The 26,464-nt window shown below is 41.0% G+C and overlaps 2 protein-coding genes across 2 annotated transcripts in view; one reads left to right on the top strand and one right to left on the bottom strand.

Annotated features, from left to right (window-relative positions):
* dcc (DCC netrin 1 receptor) overlaps nucleotides 1-22,437 on the top strand; it is a 241,892-nt gene extending 219,455 nt beyond the window's left edge. The window contains exons 28-29 of the mRNA XM_065965456.1: nucleotides 1,448-1,596; nucleotides 13,491-22,437. Of these exons, the coding sequence (XP_065821528.1) occupies nucleotides 1,448-1,596; nucleotides 13,491-13,580 (239 nt within the window). The 3' untranslated portion in view covers nucleotides 13,581-22,437. The remainder of the gene's footprint in view (nucleotides 1-1,447; nucleotides 1,597-13,490) is intronic.
* Nucleotides 22,438-23,723: 1,286 nt separating this feature from the next.
* LOC109988525 (general transcription factor II-I repeat domain-containing protein 2-like) lies at nucleotides 23,724-25,292 on the bottom strand. The gene has a single exon (XM_020640036.2). The coding sequence runs from the start codon at nucleotides 25,290-25,292 to the stop codon at nucleotides 23,724-23,726; it is 1,569 nt and encodes a 522-aa protein (XP_020495692.2).
* Nucleotides 25,293-26,464: the final 1,172 nt, after the last annotated feature.

The raw sequence follows: 26,464 nt of genomic DNA, 5'->3' as shown, positions 1-26,464 counted from the left end.
GTAACAGGTGAGTTATTTGAAAATTCAAACTGTACAGTCGTCATGAATAGAGGAATGAACAAAAGCACCAAATGGACATACATGCATACATTTTATATTTCCTGTGATAATGAGTAAACTGTTGTTTTCTTGAGATCTTAAATTAAATATCTCTGTATCCCGGGATTACAACGCTTGTTTTCCAATGGAAATTGGTTAATTTCTCGGGATCTCCAGAACAACTGAAATGACCTTGTGATAGTGGGATACCAGGGTTTTTATCCAAAGCAAATACATGTACTCTTTATCACAGGATGACGTTATAAAATAAGTCATTTCAGGGCTTCCGTAGAGTGAGCTAGAGAGAGCAAAATTATTTATTTCCAGGTTGTAAACATTTAAATATCTGCTGTTGAAATGAGTATTTAAATATGGAGCGCTATGTGTGTTGACACAACTTCAAAAAAAAGCTCTGTTTTTGTTCCACATTGGCTTCATTTTTCATCATGTAAGGTTGCTGCTTGGAAATGAAAGTCAGATAGTTCATGGAATCACCAATACAGATATGATGGATGAATGCTAAATGATCAATGAGAAATATTAGATGCACAAATTGATGATTCAGGCCTTAGATCTGTTTCCTGTTAATGGCTCACTTTGTTGCAAGTGAACTCGTCATGTAGATCAATCAATAACAGCTTTATGTCATCAGATTAACTGTCCCTGTGTCAGCACTCACATCAGATCAATGTTCAAAAGCAGCTCTCAGGAAATGAGTTGTAAAAGTTTGGCAGCACACTGACCTCCGTTTGGCCTGATGATGCTAAATATTATTCCCAAGTTCATGATAGGGTCACAGTTTGTTAGCCTACGTTTGCCTGGTTGTGAATCACGATTTAAATGTTGTTTTAAACAGTCAAAACTGAATATGACAACCGATAGAAGAAACATTATTATCCATCAACACTGTGTCTCAAAATGAAACGTTTGTGCTGAAGGTCTGTTTTCAAAACATAACCAATCTGTGACACCTTCATAATGTTTTCAAGGCTTTCTGCTTCACCCTGCATTGTCTCCATTGTGGTAGCACATAATCATCACCATGCTATGTGATGCTATATCTTGAGATGATGTTGGTTTTCTCTAAAATCCTCCATTATCCATCCAGACAGGATATTATGAGTCTTCAATCACCAACTACATGGTCTGTCTTTGCTCTAAAACCCAACCCTGACCACATTAATCACTCTCTTTAAAACTGTCCAAACTTTCAGAATACAATCCCTGGAAAAGTGTTATGTCTCTAAAACCATAGATCATTCTCTACAGCAATTAAATCGTAACCTGAGTGTGTTAGATGTAAGAATTTACCCAAAGCCAGAGTGATATATGACTGTCAGAAACGAATCATTGTACCAAATAATAAAAAGCCATTTTTTAAAACCAGGCCTCTCTTTATCCTGCCCAGGTGCAAGCCTTCCAAAGCCCCAGGTGAAGACAGCGTCTTTGGGTCAGGCCAGCAAGGCTCGCTCTCCTCTGCTGCCCGTCTCAGTCCCAACGGCGCCGGACTTACCGGAGGAGGGAGGAACGAAACCGGCTGAGGATTCAGCTGCCAACGTAAGTCAAGTCAAATTTATTTTTATTGCTCCAAGTGTGTCTCAAAAAAGAGCAAGAAGAAAACATGGCGAGCTTCTTGTATAGTTTTGCTTTTTTCAGATGAACCCAACTGCTTTGTCAAGAAGCCCCAAAGGATCAATGTCAAATATATCTTATATTTCAACTTGATGTGCATTCAATAGTAAAATCCTAAATAACACTTTGTTTCAAAGTCGCTTATTTATATTATTTATGCAAAAAGCACCAATACACTGATTTACATTCTGTTCAGTGCGTCTGTTTCTGCAGTGAGTTTAAAGGCTTTAGAGCAGATTATGATTTTGATTGCTGCCTTTCTGCAGCTGATGTGAAATAGGAAGCAGCTGTTACAACTAATTGGTTTCATCAGGTGTCTTTGAACTCGTCTTGTCGTCACTGCAGACCAGATGCAATCCAAGGTCCGCTGCATTTTTGTATAAATGGAAAAGTTCCACATTCTGGATCTGCCTTTAGACGAGGACTCTCAAGCTCTGGCTGACCCCTAGAAATTCAATTCAATTCAATTCAATTCAAAAAACTTTATTTGTCCCCGGGGGGCAATTCAAAGGCACACAGAGCAGTAAATTAACAACAGTGCAAGTAAACAAAACATTTTAACCTAAATAGAAAGTGTCAATTTAAATACAACTTAAAGCTTAAACTTAACTTAAAAATACAAAATATAAAAGAGTAGATATAAGTGGACAGTGATCGGACTAACAGATGGAAACAGATGTAACCAGAACTATGTGCAGTAATGACCAGATGTAAACAGAACTATATGCAGTAAATGAGAAATAAATATATATATACAGAGCTATGTGTAAGTAGGCAAATACTAAATGATAAGTTATTAAGGTGCATGGTGAATAATGGAACAACAGAACTAATATATACAATATAACTGTAAGGTAAAAATGAGATAAATAAAGTGACCGTAGTGCAATGATGGATAAGAAACAACAGGAATAAAGTAACCGGAACTGTATGAATACTGATATAAAATGGATAGAATAAAGTGATGTAGTGCATGAGACCAGATTAAGCAGAGGCAGTTAAGGTGCATGTCAATATAAAGGAAGTTCACAGCTGAGAGTCTGCAGTGGGTGAGAGGTGTTGGTGTCTGTTGGGGGGGGTTAGGAGTTGAGGAGCTGGACAGCCCTGGGAACAAAGGTTGCTCTTCTCCTCTGTGTCCTGCAGCAGGGACAGCGAAGCCGGCGTCCTGAGGGGAGCCACTCAAACGCTGGGAAGAGAGCGTGTGAGGGGTTCTGCATAATCCCACCTGCTAGCCTGATTGTCTGTTGCTCATAGATCGATGTCAAAGTCCTTACAGGTAGTCCAATGATCTTAGAGCAGACTGTGACCGTGCTCTGCAGGCGGTTTCTGTTCTGGAGGGTGGTGGAGTGGAACCAGCATGTTATAGAAAAAGTAATAATGCTCTTAATGAAGGAGTAGTAGAAGGTCAGAAGAATGTTCTTACTGACTCCAAAGGAATTGAGCTTCCTTAGGAGGTATTTTCGCTGCTGACATTTCCTGAGAATCTCCTCGGTGTTGGAGGCGAATTTCAGCAGTACTTATACTCCTCTACTAGTTCGACAGGATTCCCATGGATTGTGGTGATTGCTGATGCAGCCAGTTACCTCTGCTTGTTGGAGAAGGTCACCACCATGTCTTTGGTCTTGCTCACGCTCAGTTCGAGGCAGGAGCTGTCACACCACTCCACAAACTCCTGAAGAACTGGTCCATGGTGCTGAGAGGGGCCTGACAGCAGAGACAGGAGAACTGTGTCGTCCGCGTACTTCACCAGGTGACAGTTTGGATGTTTGGTTCTGCAGTCATCGGTGTAGAGGATGAAGAGCAGAGGTGAGAGCACACAGCCCTGAGGGGGAGCCAGTTGAGGTGTGTTGGAGGTTGGAGAAGGTGTTGTTGACCAGAACTCTCTGTGATCTGTTGGTCAGAAAGTCCAATATCCACAGGATAAGCTGGTCGTTCAGATGGAAGCAAGTTGAAGGTTTGTCAGCCAGGATGTGAGGCTGCAGGGTGTTGAATGCAGAGGAGAAGTCTGCAAACAGGAGTCTGGCTGAGGTGTTGGGGTGCTCCAGGTGTTTTTGAACAATAGGTCATGGCTTTAAGTTTAAGAGACTCTGCAGTGGTTGGAAGGAGTGATGGGAACTTTTTTTTAAGTTAGGGAGTAATAAAAGCTCTTTTGGATCCAAGAACCATTTTGCCTTTTATTAAGTCAGGGCGGGGGGCTCTCAAACTGGAGCCAGCTCCCATCGTTTACATTAAAGAGCTGGTACATATCGCTGTCTTGGCATGAAGGCAGAGACGAATACACAACCTGTATGTGTTTACATGTTGACCAACAAAGGATTTAGACAGAAAGCTGAAGCCTTGATGTGGTAAGATGATGTGAACTGGTAGAGTGTAAATATATTTATACATATTTTCACTTGATTATTTTTGTTATCTTTTTCACTCTGCTATTGAAAGCAAATCATGTTTACTAGGATGTATATATTGATTGATTCCAGCTTATCATAAAAAAATGACAACATGCAACAATCGCAGTATCCAAAGTCATATCAGTAAAAAAAATGGATTTTTTTGTTTCATTTTTTGTCATTTTACAAAATATCTATTTACTTCAAATCTGGTCATTTTAATGGTTTAACAATCCTCAAATGAAGAGGTGATTCCAGTATTTCAAACCTCCACTCTATTTTTCACACATTTTGGGGTCTAAATGATTCATTGGTACCAAAGAAATGTGGATTTGCTCGAGTTGTTTGCGTCAGTCTGCAGCTGTGAAACAGGCTGTAATGGCTGCAAGGGGCCAACTAAGGCCTAATCCAGATGTAGGCGGGTATTTTTCTCTGTTTCAAAAAATATTCCCTTCCACACACGCTCAGTTCTCAAAAATATCTTTGTCCACATAAAAAAGCAAAATGCCAAGTCAAAAACGATTGTCCTTGAAATGCGAAAATGTTCTCGCCATTCTTCTGCAATGACCATTTCATTTTACAAAGTTGATCATTCAGGCGCCTCTGCTCGTCAACATAGTGGCAGCACTCGTTAAGTTAAGTCTGCTATCGTATTAAAACTCAGTTTACCCCGTCTACACATAAACACCTTTCATAAAGATCTTCAACCTGGAAGGAGTTTTCCAAAAGGTGTGTTTCAAAAATACCCGCTGTTGGTGGACTAAGCCCGATGAAAGTACTTGAAGTTGATGTATTTTCCACTGGCATGCTCAGCTTGTTTCAATCTAATGGAGTGAATCCAAACTTTTTGTAACAATTATTAATTAAGACCTCAAAATATGTTACTGTAAAAAATAGGGCACATGTTTTAAAAACATTCCCCATCTCTTCCCATGAGGAAATAAAAAACAAGCTCAGCACAGCGGGGGGGCGAGTGGAATGAAGAAGACAGCCGGAGGTGTAGCAGGTGTCAGATGTAGTAACATGAGTCACAGCAAAAAGTGTCCTTGAATATCCACTGAGGAGAAAAAGCGGCAAACAGATTCATAAAACACAAAAAGAAGACAGGATAGGTGGAGGGTGAAACATTCAGTCGTAGAGAGAGGGGGGGAGAAGAGAAGGATGTACGAACACATACATCTGCTCAGTTTTGTCACTACACCTGTTTCCTTCCCTTCAGTGTGCCGGTGGCATTACAGCTGTAGAATAAAATGCAGTTCATTAGTGAGTGTGCCTAAAGAGACGAGAGGAAAAGGAAAGGAAGCAGAAAATGAGGAGGGAAGGAGGAATTATAATAAAGATGAGAGGGGAGACATGAAAGAGGAGAGAAGGAGACAGAGGAAGGATAGCAGGAGATGGGAGAGAAAGAGGGAAGATTGGAGGGGGAATGAGGAGGAGTAAGGAAAGGAAGAGTATGAGGTAGAAGGAGAAGAGGAATGACAGAAAGAAGGAGAGAAGGATAATGTGAAAAAGGGAGAACTTGATATAAAAATAAATAGGAGAGGATAGGAGGAGGAGAAGAAAACAAAGGGGTAAAGAAATGACAAGGTAGAGAAGAGAAAAGAAGATTGATGAAGAGAAGAGAGTAGATAAAGAAAGGAGGAGGGGTAGAGGGATGATTGGAAAGAGGAGGGAGAGCCGATATGAGAGGAGGAAGAGACAGTAGAGTAAAAGGGAAAAAAAATGAGGAGGGGGTAAAAATGACAGGGAGAAAGAGGGACAGAGTGGAGGGGAAAGGGGGAGGAGGAGAAACAGGGTGTGAAGGATGGATAGGTAAGGAGAGATAGAGAAGATTAACGGAGAGAGGAGGAGGTGAAAAGACAGTAAGAGTTCAAGGATGAGGAGGTAGAGGAAGAAGAAAAGGAGGTGGGGTTGAGGAAGGAAAAGAATGAGGAGAGAGAGAGAAGGGGACAAGAGGAGGAGAAAAGGAAGACAATAAGAACAGTGGGGGGGAGGATCAACAAGGATGAGGAGAGGGGAAAGATAGGAGACAAGGAAAGAAGCAGAAAGACGAGGCTAAAGGGAGGAGATGGTAGATGACAGGAGAAAGGGAGATGATTGGATAGGAGAGGAGGAGAAATGAGAGGAAGATTACAAGGCATAGGAGGAGACAAATTAAGAGAGGAGGGGGAGAGAGTAGAGGAAGGTCAGAGGGGAGGAGGAGGGAGAGAGGCAAAAGAAGTGGAGGAATGGGTGCAGAAATTACAGGAAAGAGGAGGACAGGAGAGGAGAGAAGGAGGCTAAAGAAAAGGGTTTGGAGTGACAATAGTGAAGTTACGAGAAGGAGGAAAAGGGTAATGAAACAAGGAGGCGGTGAAGAAATGAGGGAGGAGGAGAAGAGATATGAAGTGGAAAGGAAGTAGTTGAATAATGACAAAAAGGATGATGGACCAGGAGGAGGGGATAGAGGTGATAGGAGGCAAGCAGCGGGAAAGGAAGAAGAGAGAGAAGAAGGAGAGGCGAAAGAAAAGAGGAAGGGGGTAGAGTTATAAAGTAGAGGAGAGGAGAGGAGAGGGAGACAGAAGAAGGGTATAAGGTATGATAGAGCAGAGACAGGAGGAAGGAGAGGAAGAGGGGGGAGGAAAGGAAGGAGATGGCATACTAGAGGGAAAAAGGACAACAAGGAGGGAGATAAGGTAGAAGAGGCTGGAGGACAGAAAATATGAGTAGAAGGGAGAAAAGAACAAACTGGAAAAAAGGAATAAGAGGGAGAAATGAGGAGGATTGCGGTGGAGTTGGAGGGCAGAGAGGAAGAGGCTGATTGAGAGGAGCGAGGGAGGGAGGGTGAGGAAGAGGGCGACAAGCAGAGAGATAAATGACAGAAGATGATGTGGAGGGACACGGACATAGTTAAATATTCATATAAGACTCAATGACAAGGAGGAAGAGAAGAGGAGGAGAGAGACGTGAGGAAGAAAAGGGTACAGGAGCATGAGGTGTCACCGTAGCAACGAGAGGAGAGGGAGGGATGTTTGAGGAGGGAGAAGGATGGAGAGGAGAAGAAGAGAGGTAGATGTATAGCCATGACAACGGGGGGGAGAAGGACGCTCGAGGAGGGGCAGACAAGAAGGAGGGGAAAAAAAGGACGATGAGGGAAAGAAGGGAAAATAAAATCACAAGAGGAGTAATGGCAGCGATAAGGAGAGGAGGAGAAAATAAGATGGAGAGAAGTGTGTGAAGAAAGGGAGGGAGAGATATAGGGGGGAGTTAAAGGTCAGCAGGTCTTTCTCTTCATCTGCTGTTCTATCTCTGTAATTGATCTAGTCTTTTCCCATCAGCCCCCTGGCCTATCTATCTCACACACACACACACACACACACACACACACACACACACACACACACACACACACACACACACACACACAGAACCAAGTGCGGGTGACTAATGTAAGTGCGACACAATGGTGCTTTAATAATAAGGTAACAGCAGTGATTTATTTAAAAGCAGCAGAGTAAGAGAGCGAGATAAGGATGAGAGTTCAGACTTTTCTTTGCTGTCTGTGACACTCGACTCTATTCTGCTATTGATTTCTGCTTAAGATGATGACGATCTTTAAATAACAGGTCACAAGAGTTAAGTTTTATTTCTAACACTATGAAAGCAAACCTCTCGCTGCCGGAGATTGCTTCTCACGGCAGTAGCTCAGTCTGTAGGACCTTGGTTTGGGAACCGGATATCTGGAAATCGGTCTGGTAGCTGGTTCCAGGTCACTTCCTGAGCACTGCCATGGTGCCCTTGAGCAAGGCATCGAACCCCCCCCCCCCCACCAGTTCAGGAGCGCTCACTGTGGGCAGTCCCCTCACTCTGACATCTCTCCATTAGTGCACGTCTATGGGATTCTGTTTGCGTGTGTGTGTGTGTGTGTGTGTGTGTGTGTGTGTGTGTGTGTTGCAGCCTTTGTGTATGTAGCATGTCTCAATTACAAAGTGTGAAATTTAATTTCCTCTGGCGGGATTAATAAATAATAGATTCTTCTTCTTCTTCTTAGACATCAATAATGGCAGTAACTATTTTGTTTTTGAGCAAATTAGAATTAACAAGTCATCAAAATCGGGTCTCCTGTCTAGTATAGGCTTACATTCACTTGGAGTTTGTCTTAGTTTTTTGATGCATTATGAAAATAAACAGTACACTTTGATATGTTCTGCATGTTTTGGATTGAATTCTAGAAATACAAAACTTTGACTTCTTTTTTTCCTGATTTGCTCCTTCTTTCGTTACATATTTTTCAACTTCTACTTATTAACTCTGATGACTGACAGATTAGAGCCCTGCAGAAAGTGTATCATAAATCTCCAAAACTCTGATTGAACTTGTTTTCAAGCAGCCAAGTTTATTCTCTCTTCCTAAAAGTTTTCTGAGCTACAAACAGTACATGTGTCAGCGTGAGTTCACGTGTGCTCCTCTCACCGTAGTGTGGTGTGTTTGGGATGAACTTGGGTGGGGGGGGGGGGGGGGGGGGGGGGGGGATTAAAGAGCAGTGTGAAAGCAGGTCAGCCGGCGGACAGAGATAACAGGATATCAGAGAGGAACACGCAGCATCGACGGGCATTTGATCCCATTGATGAAGCGTTTACTGACTCTGCTGTGCGAGGTCAACAAATGAGATCAGCGGGTCACTGGGATTTGGTGATGCTTTTATACTCTGTGATTTCTAAGAAGCTTTTTTTCTTTGTTTGTGGAGAGTATAAAATAGCTCGCACCGAGGGGCTGCGGGATGAGCTTTTATGGTCTCATTCAGAGTGAGAGTGTAAGGTCAAAGAGGTGCGCAGATAAACATCCACACGTGCTGTTTGTCTCTTTTCTACGCTGCAATGTGAAGCTCATAGGAGGAGAGAGATTTACGTCAACTGTTTAAAAGCTGAAGTGCAGACTTTACAAGACAATATTCACAATGCATGAAGAAAACGATATTTTTAAAGCTTCTCTAAATCCTGCAACAAAGTGGATGGCTACATTAAGATAATCACTTCAAAGCATGTATGATTCATCAGACCAGTATCTGGAATGTGTTGCAGACCACTTTCAAGCTTTTAATGGATGACTTAAATGAAATGTTCTGGCTGTTTAATGGTAACCTTACCGTCTGCTAATTGTCGGCTGGTTTAACGGCTGCTGCTGCTGGTGAATTCAGGATGTTTAAACGTTTCTGTGCACCGCTGGGATCGTGCCCAACTGATGATTTAAATGGAGGCGATCTAAAAATCCATATATGACTGTAGGGGGGCTTTTAGTTGTCCGGAGGCAGAGAGCGGTCGGAAAAGGCTGATCTCACATGACCCATGTCTGGTCAGGTTAAAAGCTTTGACTGGACAGGCCGCATCGGATTTTCAAAATCTGGATCAGCAGGTTGAGACCTCTCCTGAGGGAAATGTTCAGCGAGTATGACTTAATACAAAATGGAAAAATAAAAAAAGGAGAACACATTTTTCATGATTCAAATGTCACAAAGGATGTTCAAAGATTAGAAGATAAATGTTTGAAATGTTCTTAACTCGAGAAAAACAGCAAACAGTGAAGGCCAAACAGAGTTCATCAAGAATGGGTCACACAGCTTCTCGAGTATTTCCATCCATCCGAGCGTTACCAGAACACAAGCTGATGTTTTGTAGGGTACATGCAGAGTTTGAGATATTTATCTATCTACAAAGCAATTTTTCAAAACATTCTAACAAAAGTTGTTCTTATCTTTTTTAAAAGCTTAAATGGTTTAGTTTACATTTTCTATAAATAAAAAAAAGAAAAGGAAAGAGGCAACACTCTTATTTAAAATTTTCATTAAAATCGACTGATGTCTGTGAAATTTGGAAAAGTTGTTCGGTGCACTTCCTTGGTCCTGGCATGGATAGAATAAAAGGACTTTGGCCCGGTACAGTTGCACAAGCACAGGCATGCAACATGGACATGAAGTGTAATCGATCCCCACCTTCTTATATAAAGAAAAGTGTTTTAGCTGTATCTGACCAAAATAAGCCACAAAGTCAGTAAAGTTACAGTCATGGTTTCTGTGTTTGTTCTCCGACGTCCCTTTTTTGGGGGAGAGAGTCTTTGTGTCTTGTAAGCAAAGCACACTTCATGATCATGTAAAACCATGCATGTGTTGTATGACAACATTATATACAAGAGGTAACCGTGCTCAGGCAGTGTGAGTGCAGGCAAGAGGGGGAGTGGGGTGGAGGGGGCAATCACACTTAAGATAAAAAGATAAGTGTAGACTTCAAAAAGATTCAGTTTTTTATAAACAGTATATTTCTTAACATTTTTTTCATCAATAAGGAAAAATAACTCTGCAATTGTTTGGATATTTGATGAATCTTTTGTCATTTTTCCAGCAAAATTGCCAATTATTGTCTGATTAAGATTCCTAAATGTGACAAAACCGTCTAAGCTTCCTCGGATGGGAAATGACTCATAATTCTAGTTTTTTTGCCATTTCTAAGATCGGTCAATTTGAAAAGATCTCCCAAAATAAATGTAATGATGAATAATTGTTGTAGCCGAAATAAAATTAATCATTCACCATTTATTCTTGATATAGTGGTCAGGCTGAGCACACAGGTTAGAGATTAAAATTTAAAGTTTTTACCTGAATGATTCAGGTTCAACCATTTATTTTGAGTTTGTTTTTGTTTAGTTCCATGGGAGGTGTGCAGTGATTTTTACTCAGTGCATCATGTTGAAGGATTGCACATACAGTATGAAGTGCTTATGCAGTTCAAGTTACATGACAGTTTTGTGCATTGACACAATCCTTTCAGTTAAAGTGCGAGAAATATTTCCGCTGAGCCTTTATCGGTTTTCTGCAGCGTGCTGAGGAGAATATTGAATTTTTTTGTTTGTTCATACTGGAAAGACAAACTCTGCATGAATGCCACGCTCAATAAAACAGAGAGAGAGAGAGAGTGTGTGTAAGAGATGTGCACTTGACTGTCACACACAAACCCAGAGATGGAGGCACTTAAGCCAGCCCACTCAGATGTTACAGTTTGCAAAGGCGGACGGAACACGCCATTACACAGCGATCACAGAGTCTCAGCAGGGTGTTAGTGCAGTCGTCACCCTGTCAGTGGATTGTATCCTTGGAAATGCATGCAGACAAGGGGCGGCAACATCTCCAACGTATTTGATGTAACCTGTTATCTAACGTGATGTTTCACACTTTGAGGACATGGATGTAAAAGAGATTTTATACATACCTACACATTCCTGTTGAGCATCTTTTCATCCTGCAGCCTTTTGTTTCACTTCAGTCAACCTGTAAAAACTTGTTGCTTTTACATTATCCATCACACTCAACATAAAGTCAGCTTTAATTTTTATCCATTACAACAGACTGAATGTCTGAGCTGCACTGAGAGGCAACTGAACTTTGACAAAGAAATCAAAGCAGACATGAGGTTCATTGAGATGGATTGGCTTTCTGCATTTCATTTAACATCACCTGCACATAAAAAAGAGTGGAGGAGTCAGTGAATGTACTGTAGGAGAATTATATTAACAGTGAGTGAAAGTGTAAAATGCGAAATATCTGTTCAATTATGTAATGTATGTTCTTGAAAAGCTATGAGTACTTCACAATGACTGTATAAAACATGGACGTAGTGTCAGTGAAGTCACCCGTTGGTATCTCAAGAGGCGTTATGAAGCTTGAACAATGGTGGTATCCATATTGGAAACGCTATCTCAACTTAATTTTTGATGAATCTTGCAAAAGGCAAAGAGCTGGAACAGAGATGGGCCAGAAGCCTCCTGGCTAAACAGCTTCAATGCACCAACCTTAGCCCACTCGACCATGTCTCCAGTTATGGAAGTGTATGAAAAGCTCTTAGCCTTTATATGAACAAAACGGACAAGTTATTAAAAAGTTCAACCCCTGTACAAATTTTGCTAATAAAAAAATGACGAGGCCAAAACTTTTTTTTTTTTTAAACAGACTGTGAAAAAAGTTCACTGGCATTTTAATAATGAGCCCTACTAGGGAGTCCTTTGCTTTTATCACCAGTCTCAAGTGGACACTAAAGGAAATTAATTTTTTTTGCACCTTCACTTTGGCTTCATTTTTTAACAAGCAAGGATACTTTTGTACTTCCTGAATTACTGTAATGTAGGAGCTCTATTTGGAAGGGTTACCACAGGCATGGCATGGACATACGTCTTCAATGAATCATGTAAATAGTTTAGTAAAATAATGACTACTTTCTACTTATGTTATTCTTAAATAACAATGAATCAATGCACCAACCAGCAATGTCTCATTTGTGACTTACAATTTTACATTTTTTAATTGATGCCACTTAAATTAAAGAAATAAATGGCATATTTAGGTTCTGATTAGTCCATCAATTCTTCTATATACAGTAAGTTTGCCTTAAAGTATTTCCCAGTTTTTTGTAAGTCACTCATCACAATCCACTGTATTGCACTTCTAAAAGTTACCGTAAAATCCGGAATATAAGACGCACCCTAAAAAAAAGTTGAAACTGTTTTCCTGCGTGACGATTTATATTGTGTTCAGCGACGTCTACAGCGTGCATTTTCCGTGCAGTTGTGTCGCTCTTAAAGTCCCGTCTTTTTTCACGTTCGGGAGTTTGCGCTCCCACTTGCTACAGTACGGTAGTTGAGTTCTCAGCCTGCAGGGAAAGTTGTGACTTGTGAGGCACGGACTCCTAGCTTGCGAGTCGTTCTGCCCGACTCCGCTCGTCACTCTTTAACTTTAATATAGGAATCTTTCAATCAAAAGAACACTCCACAAGGTTTATTTACGGAACAATATATGAATAACTCCTACCATACATTGCCCATCCTACCTGAATGAGAGTTCCTTTTTTTAAATTTTCTTCTTTTGTTGTTTTTAGCCGTGGATGCTTGTATGTGTGTGCACTTTAAGGTGAAGCCAAATAATTTTGTTGTACAATTGTATAATCACAATAAAGACAATCTATTCTATTCTATTCTAATATACCACTGTTTCTGTAAATGCATGATTATGACCTCGTGAGGGAGTAAAGTCGCGCTGCCAGCCCAAGACTGTATGTCAGTAGCTTGGTCTGTGTCGCTGTCTTTCCCAGCACAGCGTGCACTCAGCTTTCAATACATGATGAATGGGGAAGGGTTTTTAATCACGTCAGGTCGCAGTGATAGGGGCTGGTCGCACCGGTGTATAAGACGCAGCCAACTTTTAAGACAAAAAAATAGGTATTAAAAGTACATCTTACACACCGGATTTTACGGTACTCAGGAACAACTCCTTGTTGGGTTAGTGGTGGATGGTAATCTCAAACTAAACCACAAAAACATATAACAAGCAACATTTGAGTTACCACAAGAATATTCCCAGAGGTTTTCACATGTAATGGTTCATGAAACCTGGTCTTTGTTTTTGTCTTTCAGATTTACGAGCAGGACGACCTTTCAGAGCAGATGGCCAGTTTAGAAGGGCTGATGAAGCAGCTTAACGCTATCACTGGCTCCGCCTTCTAACCTCTGATCCCAGCCCAGCCCTCAGCTATGGTCCAGTCTTGAACCCTTCTTCAGGCCTTGATGTCATCTGTTGCACATTCACGCGGGACAGCAACAGGTCAATCTGGGTTTGAAGATGCCTCTGTGGAATCAGACCTCCATCTGTGCTGGGTTGAGTTTGTTTGGTTTCCTCTGGTCTCGACCAGTTTTCACTGTGTGGGAGCGGGGTTTGGATAGAAGGGAAACAGAAGATAAACACTACAGCAGCACAGCATCAACTCTAAGAACAGGACAGAGCTGGAGGGGCTTCATTGGGAGTTCAAAGTGAAACCCCACTGGACTCTTCAACAAACACACAACTAGACAAACCCAATGCCTAGCGCCTTGACTAGCTGACACAGGATGACGGGATTATCACAAAAAAAGAGACAGTTAATAGTCCCCTCCTGTTTCACTTCTCTGTGGTATTTATTAGCGTTCTTCTCCGCTGGGTTGTCCACAACTCAGTTACTGTGACTGTACCTCACTTCTTTTCACGACCGCTATTGGAAATATTCCTTTCGTCTTTTATTTTTTGTTTGGGTGTTCCAGCTTTGTGCAGTCATCGGGTGTGAAATTGGTTTGAAAATGCTACCAGAGCCTGCTCCAAGACTTAGAAACCACATTCTCAGCCACCAAAGTTTCACCGATCCTTTTTTTTCTTACTTGGATCTGAGGTAGTCTGTTGTGGTGACTTGGCACGATCCTTACCGGTATTTCCTATTTTCCTCAATAGCTGTCGTTTTCTTCTCTTCAACAAACGAGTACAATTTCACTCAAAAGAACATGACCCACAAGTAAACCCCTGTCACCTCTGGATCCTGAGTTTGAAAGAAACAAAAAGGGATTACATTTTTTATTTTTTTTGCCGGACAGAACAAAGTGTGAGGACCTACTGGACCAGTCTGAACAATATGGATCTGAATCCAGCTGACTCTGCTCTTACAGGACTGTACAGAAACCTCCTTAGACTCCGGCAGTCTGTTGCTGCTCTTGACCAAGCCTTTACTCGCCCTTTCCCATATGAACTTGAATCTTTGCCAACAAGGACTTGCATCGTTGCCAAATTCCCATCCTCGGAAACTAATTGTAATCGTCATTATTTTTATAGTCCTTGTTCAAGTCAGTCTTAACCCCAAAACATGGGATTGAAGTCAGCAAAAGCATCATCTGAGTGGACCAAATGTTACAAAAAAATCTGAATTTGTGAGGACCCATCTCATCCCGGAAGGATAAAGTTAGGATTTGGTACGTAGTGATTGATCCTTTTGACAAACTAGACCGATTTTGGTCTTAAGTTAGCTGGTAGCACTGTAGGTATGAAACATTGAGTCGTCTGAGCACTCAACATCAGTCTCAGAAATTGAGGTATCTAGTGAGGTCTGTGCTTGATTGCTTCTTGGGCACCTGCCAAATGTGTTCGGGAAAAAACAAAAAAATTACCCTCGTGGAAGCAAGGTTGATACTACAAATTATAAAGAGCACTGCAAAAAATTAAAACGAAAATTAAAGCAGTTAATTGTCCAACATTTACACCAAATTCCGGAGAGCAAATTCTAGCGCTCTTGCTACCTGGTAACAGATTTGGCAGTACCGAAATGAAAAAACAACTGGGTCAAGAATCAAGCTTTGATTATAATTACTGGGATAAGAGATGGTAGTGGGTGGCAGATGATGATGATACTGAAAATGATTTCTACCATTATTTATTTTTTCACCTGCGTGTTCATACGTGTTTGACTGAAGGTGTGTGTGTTGTAGTTGGACTAACTTTTGAGGAATCCATGTTTATTTTCTCTAAGACACACATGTACCTCCGTCAACCCAGATCTCCCACATGGGATGTTTGCAAAACCGCCACCTACACTTTGAGTTTACTTGAGGATGTTTATACAAAAAAAAAGGAAGAAAAACAACTTAAACTTGACAAAAAAAACTACATATGCTGCAAAGTATATTTTTACATCTGCTGTTTGTTCAAATTTAGTTTTTTTAATTGAGTTATTTTTAAAACACGTTTCTACAGAACTTCTCTGAAGGTCATGAGCCACCATGAACATTTAAAACCCGACAGCCTTTGAACACATGAAACAAAACGATGTTTGATTCAAACAACATTTAAGTCCGGTATTAACTGCTATGAAGCAACTCTTTTGTGCCACTTTTACTTTATTTTCTTTTAAAAAACAGAGGGAAGAATGGTTTGCAGAAATGATATGAAGACTGCAGCTTTTTGGTTTCATGATAATAAAACACAAGGCCAACATGTCATAGAGCATCTGCAAATAAACTGGATTGGACACAGCAGCAAGAGACAATGGGGGAGAATTGGTGTGAGAATGAAGAGGATGTTAAGGAAGGCTTCATTTTTGTTTTATCTTCTTTAGGGGCGTGTCCAGACTTTTATGAACCAGATGGCCCAACTCAGCACTGACTTTTGCAGGGGTAGCATGTTGTAAACATACAAAACAGTAATTTAACTTCTCAATCTCCACTTGTCATATCTACGTTTAAGTAACAATTGAGAATGGCAACATATATGTAATCTTAGTTGAATTCTTTAAGAATTTTGCGTACTTAGAAGTGTGCATGTAAACTCGCTGCACAACGTCTAACCTCCAAAATGTGCTACAGCTACAAGCAGCCTGTTGCAACACAGCCTGGATTGATTTCCTCTGTCACGGAAATTAGCCAAACAAAGTTAAAGATTTTAGAGTGGCACCTTGGGTGGCCAACCAGATTTCAAGGGGGGCACACTCCACCCGTCTGGATACGCCTCTGTTCTTAAAGAAAACATCTTGAGACAAAATAGATTAGTGAGACGTTGAAGTATAGCAGAATGAGCATGGTGAGCAGAGAGTCATCAAATCGGGTTTCAGGATAATTAATGGTAAAAGATCATATTTTCATACCAATGCAGCAACCCATTATCAAAGTATGAGTGCTCAATTAAGCACATTTCTAAAATCCAGAAGGATAGATATGTTAAAAATTTGACTTTGAATTTGAGGTATAAGGCAGAAATGTGACTGAACAGGTTTTGCCGTTGGATATTTTTTAGAGTGTGCATGAAAGCCAGGAACTTAAAATGACAAATGATTCATTAATCAGCTAAGGGGGAAAAACAGGCCATCAGTATGCTCCATATTTGACTGTGTCACCCAAGTCACCATATTGTAATTTTCAGACCTTTATCTTTCTGTGATGAAAGGAGAAAAGCCCGAGGGAGGCAGAGAGAGGGGAGGCAGAGGAGGTGAATTGATATTCAGAGGTGGTTTGTATGTGCGCGAGAGGGCACAGAGGAATGAGGCCCGGAATTCATTATAAAGCCGTTTCAAATATTATGATTCAAGCTCACGCTCGCTGGGTCGTTACAGCGGTGGGGAAAAGTCGCAGGGACGGAGGGGATGGAAAGGTAACGTCTCTGTAGAACGAGCACAGGGATGAAAGGTGAGGGAATGCAGGCGGGCCGGCGGAGTGGGGATCAAACTCATCAGCCTTTTCTGGGAGATACATCCAGTCCTAGCCGAGTGCTTTCATTCAGCTCAGAGCCGCACGTCTTCTCCTTCGTCGGAGAGCAAAGACAGATGGAATAATCCAACTCAGCCAAGCGAGACTGAAATTTGATTTTAAGAAAGGAAATCCGATTTGAGCATTTAATGCCAAGATACATGTTGACAGAAGACATGTTTCCTTTTGACTGTCAAAGAGTTAAGCTGATGAAATCACAGTTTAATATAAACTGTAATATATCATTTAAGTGCTACTTTCTTCTAAATCATCTATTCGTTTATCAATTGATTCCTCTGGCAGCCATTTATTTTGATGATTTATATCAAATTGACTTGCAAAGACTTCAAACTCACCCTGGATCCAGACCACCCACATCCCAATTTATTGGTTGGATTAAGAGTGGCTACATCTACAGAGCCAAAAATGTAATGTTGACAGGCGTGTATGAGATAAACTCAACCATACAGATTCAACAATCTTTTGACAACTTCAAACACCTACGATTTCTGCTCCTAGCGATCATTAAGTTAACAGATGTGTCACTTTCCTCTGATTGGGTCGGCAAAGCAGCACAGCATTTAAAGAAATGTAGACTCATAACTTCCTGCGGATTTAATCCAACATATGCAACATTTAGGCAACATCATCATCAACTGACAGGAGCAACTATTCTGTCATTTGGGTTTGAGGTTGGCCTGACTTCTGAGATTGAAGAGTTGGCTACTCAACCAATAGATCTGAACCTTTGAGCTCTTTAAGTTACATCATCTTGTTGCCTCCTCTCTTCTGCAGAGGTTTCATCACACCTGGTTTTGAGAATTAGAGCCCTCAACTTCTTATCCTAATGCTCCGAAGCACACAAACCAATAAATATCAATTATTAACCTTAATGGTCGGTTTTGACATAAGTCCCGCCTCGGACAGGGCAAATAGCCAATAAGAGTTTAGAATTTTGGGGTAGGCACCTGAGGTGGCCAATCAGATTTCAAGGGGGGCCCATGCCACCCTTCTGGACACGCCCCTGTTCAGTTGGTTAAGGAAATGCTTTGAGTTCTTTGTGGTCCGATATGTTCCTCCAACTGAGTCTTGAGTACCTCATGGTTGAAATTAAATACTCATCCTGATTGGAAAAAGTTCAATATGTCTTTTCCCAGAGCATACTCAGTTTCTCTTTTTGGGTCCAAGATGTGGTATGTGAAAACTCTTAATTTAATGTCCTTGCAAGTTGATTTTGATAGAATGAATTGTAACAAGTTGCTGCCTGAAAAGAAGGAATCTTTTTTTAAACGTGGAAGATTTGGAAAATGATCAGAAGTATGCAGTACGGTGTGCTCAAACATGAATGGCAACAATTCAATTTGGTCCAGTTTATTCCGGAGATTTGATGATAGTCACATTGAGATATCAGCCAGGCGTTTTCATCCCTGCTTCAGAATTGGCTGATTTAATTGATTATTGGAATCAGTACAACAGGTTGATTGCAAATGGCCCCCAAAAAGAAATTGGCTTAGCGGACAAATATCTGGAAACACAGATGTTGGCAGCCATTGCAGATCGCCAAAACTATTCGGTTAGGTCTAATAAAAGTCATGGCTCAATAAAATATAACTTAAACTGGTTTCATCTGCTGGGTAAAAATCTTGTGCTTGACCAACACACCGACCCCCCCTAACGTTCACCATTGGCGGACTTTCTTGCTCTTTATGCTACATTCCCAGACTTCTTGTTTTGCTATCATCATGCATATGTCAGCATTGGTTAAAAAGCGTACAAAAAAGCGTAAACAGACAACTATTACATCCACACTTTTGGGAAGTTGCTCCGCTAATTGTACTGGTATCTTCTATTTATCTGAACAGAGAATTCATCATCACTTATGAATGAAAAACCCAAGGTATGTTCCTGTTCCTGAATGGTCATAAACACCAGCTGACAGTCTCTGAAACAATCATTTTCAAGTGTCAATCATTTTATTCATCATGTTTCATCAGTTTTTCAGTTTTTGTTGCCGTTGAGATAAATAAGACATCCTACGTGCCTTTACTTTTCACCGTTCAATATTTGTTCTTCCTCTGTGTTTAGTCATTTTGTTTGAAGTCTTTGTGAAGCGTTAAAATGTGCTCGTGTGATGTTAATTTGTCCGTCCTCACAGAGGGAACAGCCCGTTCTCCTAAAGGTCTTTAAACAGAGAGGACTCAGCGCTGTCTGAGGACAGGTTTTTTTTAACTTCAGTATCTGCAACATTTCAGGTGCTGTCTGTTCAAAGACACATCAGATATGATAAATCCAGTGATGATAAGCATCGCTCTGATGCTGACAGATGAACAATCGGTTCCACAAAACTACCAATGTGTCCATCAAAATGTCTTAAAGCGAGATGTTAAATTCCCCACCCGCTCTTTGAGTTACAAAAAAAAAACTATCCAGATCCTCCGTAATCATTCCTCAGATTAATTTCTACTAAAACGACAATGAAGAAGTTTAGTGAGAGTACTGAGCACCTGATAGAAACAGTTTTCGCATCCTCCCAAAATGAAAAATACACAGAAACAAAACATTCTAAAATAAAGCAACATTCGATTATCAACGTGAGTAAAAAACAAAGTATCCAATTTTTGTGTATACAAATGGACGGCGCCTCGGCCTCCTCCTGTTGAACAGGATGAAGCCAAAATATCCCCTCAACTTGTGCTGACATATAACGAATCAGCAACCAGAATCTGCAGAGTATAGGGTTAGGCTGGAATAGCCTTTATGTTGATGTAACTCCTCTTTCGTTTTCTCTCGCCATTTCTGCTGTACTCACTCGCCAATACGGTGCACAGAGCGCCGCAACAGACCGTATTCATCAACAGAGCTGTCAATCATTTTATAGCATCGAAGAAATAATCATAAGGAAAAGTCTCTTCCCCAAAAAATGGGGTTGCAACAACCATCATGATGAAACCAGGTTTGAGAAAAATCAAAAAGTGAAACCAATGTGGGCGGGGTTTATGACCTATACTGCAGGCAGCCAGCAGGGGGAGCTCAAAATATTTTGGCTTCACTCCCAGGCGGCGGTTTTTCCGTCCATCTTAATATACAGTCTGGACTTTCACCCAAACAGAAATGTTCAGCCTCTAACACAGGAGGGTAATCTTTAGGGACTACATAGGACTTTTTATTTATTTTATTTCAGGAAGTTTTCATTTAAAATAGTTTACCTTCACACACAGAGTCTCAAACCAAACGTCTCCTCTCTGTCTTGATTCAGATGTTTTCCTTTCACATTCTCACCCCGTGCTCCTCCTCCTATCAGATGTTTGGGATTCTTATTTTTTCATGCCGTTTTTCTCGTCGGCTCTTCGTGTGTGTTTGATTGAAGTGTCGCTGCAGCAGAACTACATTACAGAACGCTGCTTTTTTTACAGTGTACAGTTCCACTAGAGTAGTAGTAACTTTTTTATAATCAAATTTAATATATTATTATTATTGTTATTATTATTATTATCACTTAATTTTGAGTGCTCTTTGAAACTATTATTTATAACACGTGATATTTCTGCAAATGTAAAATTTAGTTTAGCAAAGAACACAATGATAATGATGACTGAAGCGCCATTCTGTCTTTTCATTTCTTTTCATTTATTGCCTTAAAAGGTTTCAGTATTTTTTTATAAGATTGTAGAAATGTATTTACATTTAAAGGTTGTTTTTTTTTCACTTGGGTCACTCTGAGGACACACAGTCACCGTCACCTCTTTGTTACTTTTCAGTCTCAGTTCTGTAGATTGATCACATCTATGCAGTTATCCTTGATATGAAAAAATAGGTGTTACTGATAAAGGACATATCACCAGGGTCTGTGAGCTAAATCTCACCTGCCATATGGAGCAAGGGAATCCATATATGGGCAAAGAGGGCGGAGCCTGGTAAGGAGTTGAGCATCTTGTTTAATGTATTTAATTTGTCAAAGGTGATACAGCTGAGAGCACTGAGTCTTTGGGAGGCTTTGAATTAAAAGTGAAGTCGACATTATGATTTTTATAACGTCATAGACTTTGTCAAGTGAACTTGAACAAAATAAAGCTTTTTTGTAAGTTTGTGAAAAGACACATAGTCTCAGTCTTCTTCATGAAGCATTTTCAAAGATGTTTGCTCGTCGTGACTCGCTGACAGACCTGTCAAAGCAAACTGCATCATAATGTGCTCACATGTCATCCTTTGGACTTGTTTCATGCACTGCAAAATCTGTCTTTATTTTGGATTGGTTCAGTTGTAGTAGGACACAAGTCAGAAACGTGTAACCTGTTGATGTCACTCTGTTTTTGCTCTGAATTAAGTTATGAACCATGACACAGTAGCTTTTGGTTCGGACATATTGGAGCGGACAAATATTTGCAGGTTGTGTTCAACCAATTAAGACAAACCGATGTTAAAACTGATGCTCCTCTGCAGGAGAGTTACGTTAAAGTGATCCGTCCTTAACGGACTAACACATGCAGAAACACACCAGGGTCGTCCTTTAAACACACCTCGTCCTCTATCTGTAGCCTCTTCCTGTGGTGACTGTGTGAAACTCAGAAACACCAGCCAGACCTGATAAGGTGGAAACTGGGGAGCCTCGGCTTCCACATTTCAAAGGGAAACTCGACTTCATTAACTTCTTTCTTTTTGGGGGCGCTTCACTCCTGTGTGAAAACCATTGAGGATCAGAAAAAGGGAGAAATTACACCGTGAAAAAAAAAAGAAAAGACCAAGTGAAGTCAGGTCAGAGATATTCTGACTTTGAAAGTGGCCTGATGCTGGTGTGAAATCGGCTCCGTCAGCTGCAGGCCGACGGCTTAGAAAAGCAAATAATGGGGAAGGAAAAACTAAAAAAAATGATTTCGACCTCATCTCATCTGGGTGAAAGGGTTCAAATTAAAACTGCCCTTATCTCCTCTCACACAGACAATTACTTCATTTCCAGAACGTCATTGTTAGACAGACAAGCCGGCAGTCAGAGCGCTCCGAGTAAATACTCTGTCCTCTAAAAAATGTCCAATCCTAGAGTCATTATAACCAAATTAGCTTAGCGACTGCAATATTTAAGAGTGTACATTTTGTTAATTTGAGTGAAGGAGAGAATAGCTGATGATGATGATGATGATGATAAAGGTGATGATGATGATGGTGGTGTGTCTCAGATGAAGTAAAGCGCAGTTTCTATCCACAATGTTGTATACAATTGCTGGTTTTGTAATGCACTGTAGAACAGTCCCATGGTCCTTTTTTATAGAAATGTTATTTCGATGGTGCATTCTTTTTGTTTGATAAATAAAGTTTTGATACAAAAGCAAAAAAACCTTCTGTCAGATAATTATTGTTGTCCATGTTTCTATCTGCTGTCTGTCACAAAGGTCAATGAAGCATGTGAATGTGATGGAGGCAGACAGTAGATGATCCTGGTGGTGCCCCCTAGAGGCTGCAGTCTGCATGTCATTACAGCTGCATGTGGCGCAAAAGAAACAACACTTCACAAAAAAAACAAAACTCTGCCAATGGTTGAAAGTATGAAAGGATTTTGCCTTGAAATTGGGAAGATTGTATAAACCATGAAAAAAAAAAGGCAAATTTAACAAAATAATCTGGGATTTTCTTTATGTAAGTGCTGGGTTTGAGTAAAGAATCAAAGCAAAGGTTTTTTTTTTATAAAGTAGAAATATCAAATATAGTTAAATTGTCAAAAAATGTAACTTAATTGTCAAGAGTAAAGTATAACTTTCAGTTCAAGTCTGGTATATATGTATTGAGAATTTAACCTTTATTCTCTTTGTGCAAAATGATTCATTCTATCACACATGAACTCTGGACTAAATTCTTTCTAATTTCAGATCGTTTGGCTTTTCACACATGCACCTTACAGACGCAGATGCTCAGTATCTTCTCACACATTTCAAATCCCAAAAGGTGGTAACAAAGTTCATCCTTCCTCATGCTTTTTTCCGTATACAATGCATCAGCAGCAGTATGATGTTTGTGTCCCTGTGTGTGGCTTCACATCGTGTTACAGTGTTGCAGAAGTTCAAGAGTCCCGACTTGTAAACACACAGCAGTAGCTTCACATACACACTTAGATATGCACACACACAGTTCTGCTCAGCCCTGCCACATCACCACTGTCTCACCCCCAGGTCAGGTAAATTACAACTTCACCCTGCTATTCCACCTCTGCTAGTTGTAGTACTTCAGACGATGTAGTAGACCAGGGGTGTCCAAAGTTTTTTTTAGTGAGGGCCAAATACAAAAAAAAATAATTTGGGGCCGGGCCACACACTAGAGGTGACATATTACCACATGAATACTGTGTGTATTTCTAACTCACTTATAATCTGAAGAACATTGCACTCAGTGGGAGCAGTGATACTGTCCTTTGGATTGAAGGATGGCTGACATGTCTGGAGTAAGTTTGGTGGTTGAGACACGAAGGACTTCACAGAGATGGCTATCAGTCATTCTGGTTCTCAGTCTGCTTTTGTTATGACTTAACAGAGAAAATGTTTGTTCACATATGTATGTTGAGCCGAACAGGCTCATCATTCTTTTTGCGTGGCGTCTCATCAGAGGAAACTTGGCATTATCCAAACTCTGTTAGAAGTCAGGGAGGGAGAAAAGCTGATGTTGACTCTTCAGAGAATCATCACATTGCATTTCAATCAGTTCTAACTGCAGACTCTCTTCCACTTCTTCTGCATCCACCAGAAAGGGGGTCGAGAACAGCTTGATTTCTTTTTCAATGACAGAAAAATCTTGGAAACGCTGGTTGAATTCTGTCAGGAGAGATGTAATCACAGACACATATTTCTCCTTTTTAGCAGAAAGGTCGGCCTTTGGAATAGCAGACTTGATTTCAGACAGCGCAGGGAAGTGTGCAGCATTAAAGCTTCGTAGTTGTGTCTCAAACAGACGGAGCTTTACACAGAAGGCTTTCATGTGCGCATACAGGTGAGGCACCAGCTGTTCTTTGCCTTGTAGGTTCTTGTTCAGTGTATTCAGATGATGAGTAAGATCAACTAAAAAAGCCAGGTCTGACAGCCACAGAGGGTCACTCAGTTCATGAAGAGGTCGGCCCTTTTCTTTCAAAAACTGGTCGATTTCTGATCTCAGCGAGTAAAACCGCTGCAGCACAGAGCCGCGGCTGAGCCAGCGCACATCAGAGTGGTAGAGTACATCCCCGTATTCCGCATCCACGTCAGATAGGAAAGCTTGAAATTCTCTGTGGTACAGTCCTCTAGCGCGAATTATGTTGACAGTTTTCACAACAGTGTTCATCACATCGCCCAGCTGGACAGTCTTGGCACACAGTGCTTCTTGGTGGATTATACAGTGCATCCTAACAGCCTCACCTCCGCTCTCTTTTACCTTGGCGCACACCATCGATGCCATTCCTTTGCGCTCGCCGGTCATGGCCGGAGCTCCATCTGTTGTTACTCCACAGAGCTTTTCCCATTTAAGCCCCATCTTTTCAACGGCCTCCGACACAGCTTCAAAAATGTCTTTACCCGTCGTTGTGCCTTTTAGGCTCATCATATCAAGCAGCTCCTCCGTACAGCAAAAATTATCATCCACTCCCCGCAAAAAAATTAACAGCTGCGCGATGTCTGTGGCATCTGTGCTCTCATCGCATGCTATCGAGTAAAAATCAAAAGCACAAGCTTTGTCTTTCAGCTGAAGTTTCAAGTTAGCTGACAAGTCCTCGATTCTCCGCACCACTGTATTTCTGGACAAGCTCACGTTTTTGAAATCCTGCACTTTTTCCGGGCACATTATTTCTGTGACTTTGATGAGGCACTGCTTTATGAAATCGCCGTCTGAGAACGGTTTGCCGTGCTGGGCAATAAGTTTAGCCACTTCATAGCTTGCTGTTGTGGCGTTTTCCTGTATTTTGTTTGCACGAAAAAAAAGCTGTTGTTGAGCTTGCAGGCTAGCTGCCATTTGCTTGACTTTCTGTGTTCGTTCGGCACCGGTGTACGATGTGTAGCTCTGATGTTTGGTCTCATAGTGCCGACGGACATTATACTCTTTCATCACAGCAACATCTTCCTTGCAAATCAAACAGACACACTTTCCGTTGACTTCTTTGAAGAAATATTCATTTTCCCACCGTGTTTGAAATCTCCTACACTCACTAGCTATTTTGCCCTTCTTCGGTGCTGCCATTTCTGGTGATTCGCGGTATAAGTTTTTCTTTGCTTAATTTTGTTTAGTGGAGAAGCACTGTTTCCGTGGCTGGCTCCATCTAGTGTTGAAACTGAGAAGTGCAACAGATGTGAGCTCAAGCTTCTTGTATGGGCCATATTCAATTATATTTTCAGAATTTGCTGCGGGCCAATAAAAACTGGACCGCGGGCCGCAGTTGGCCGTAGTTTGGACACCCCTGTAGTAGACGATCCAGCCTCTGGAGACAAAGGTCAACCTTCAGAATTGGGGGTGCGTTTGAATTGTCATTTTTTCTTAGGAAGGTTCCTAACTGAGCGAAATGACCCGGAAGCATTTAAGTGGCGGCCATGATAAGAGCTGTTCGAATTCTCTTAAAGTTAAGGAAAGGTGGGTCAGTGCTTCCTTTATAACCTCCTTTAACATAGGATACACTGACTGGACCATCCTTTACCAAAGGAGATGAGATATGACGCCCCACAATTCCTTGCGGCCGCAACATTTAAAGCAAGTCGTGCATCCGACCGTTCGCGGAAATGACCGATGATCGTAAAGTGACACAGATCATGTAAGAGATAAAAGATAAGAGACATTTTTATCAGATGATGTTTTATTCAACATATTTCATTCTCTTAAGAATGCTTTGTGTAGTTGTACATTTGTATGTTTAAAACATTATGTGTAGGTTATATCTTACATAAATGTAACTCTTAATTTCATACAATATGTTGATGTTGATTTCTGAGTGGACAGGAAGCTGATGGTTTCACTTTTCTTACTTGTAGCCTGGTAGTCTATATTTCTTTTATTTCAATCTCAACCTCGTGGTAATCAGGATTATTTCACCGGTAAGAAGCACAGGGGAAAGTTTTTTAGATGCACTTTTTGTAGTCCATTTTCTGAACATTGTAGTTTCAACACGGCAGACCCACGTCATTAACCTCCGTCGGCCCGTCGCATTTAATGACGTCACCTAGTGGGAATGTGGTCGGATTGTCAGAGCAACGAGATCGCCTTTCCCTAAGTCCTTTATGAATTCTCCTAACATCTTTCCTTAACCTCATGACGTTTTCCCCGGGGTTAAGGTAAAGTGGATAATGAAAGGAGATAGGAGGGACAATTCGAACGCACCCTTGGTCTCAAGACCACTTTTTGAAGGTGTCGTCTCGGAAGGG

This window comes from Labrus bergylta, chromosome 17 (genome assembly GCF_963930695.1).
Source record: "Labrus bergylta chromosome 17, fLabBer1.1, whole genome shotgun sequence".
Lineage (NCBI taxonomy): Eukaryota > Metazoa > Chordata > Actinopteri > Labriformes > Labridae > Labrus > Labrus bergylta.
Note: the sequence above shows the minus strand (reverse complement) of the source record. Positions and strands in the feature narration are given on the sequence as shown.

What these genes read in the sequence shown, in the direction of transcription:
- LOC109988525 (XM_020640036.2), bottom strand. Translation starts at nt 25,292, where the DNA reads ATGGCAGCACCGAAGAAGGGCAAAATAGCTAGTGAGTGTAGGAGATTT.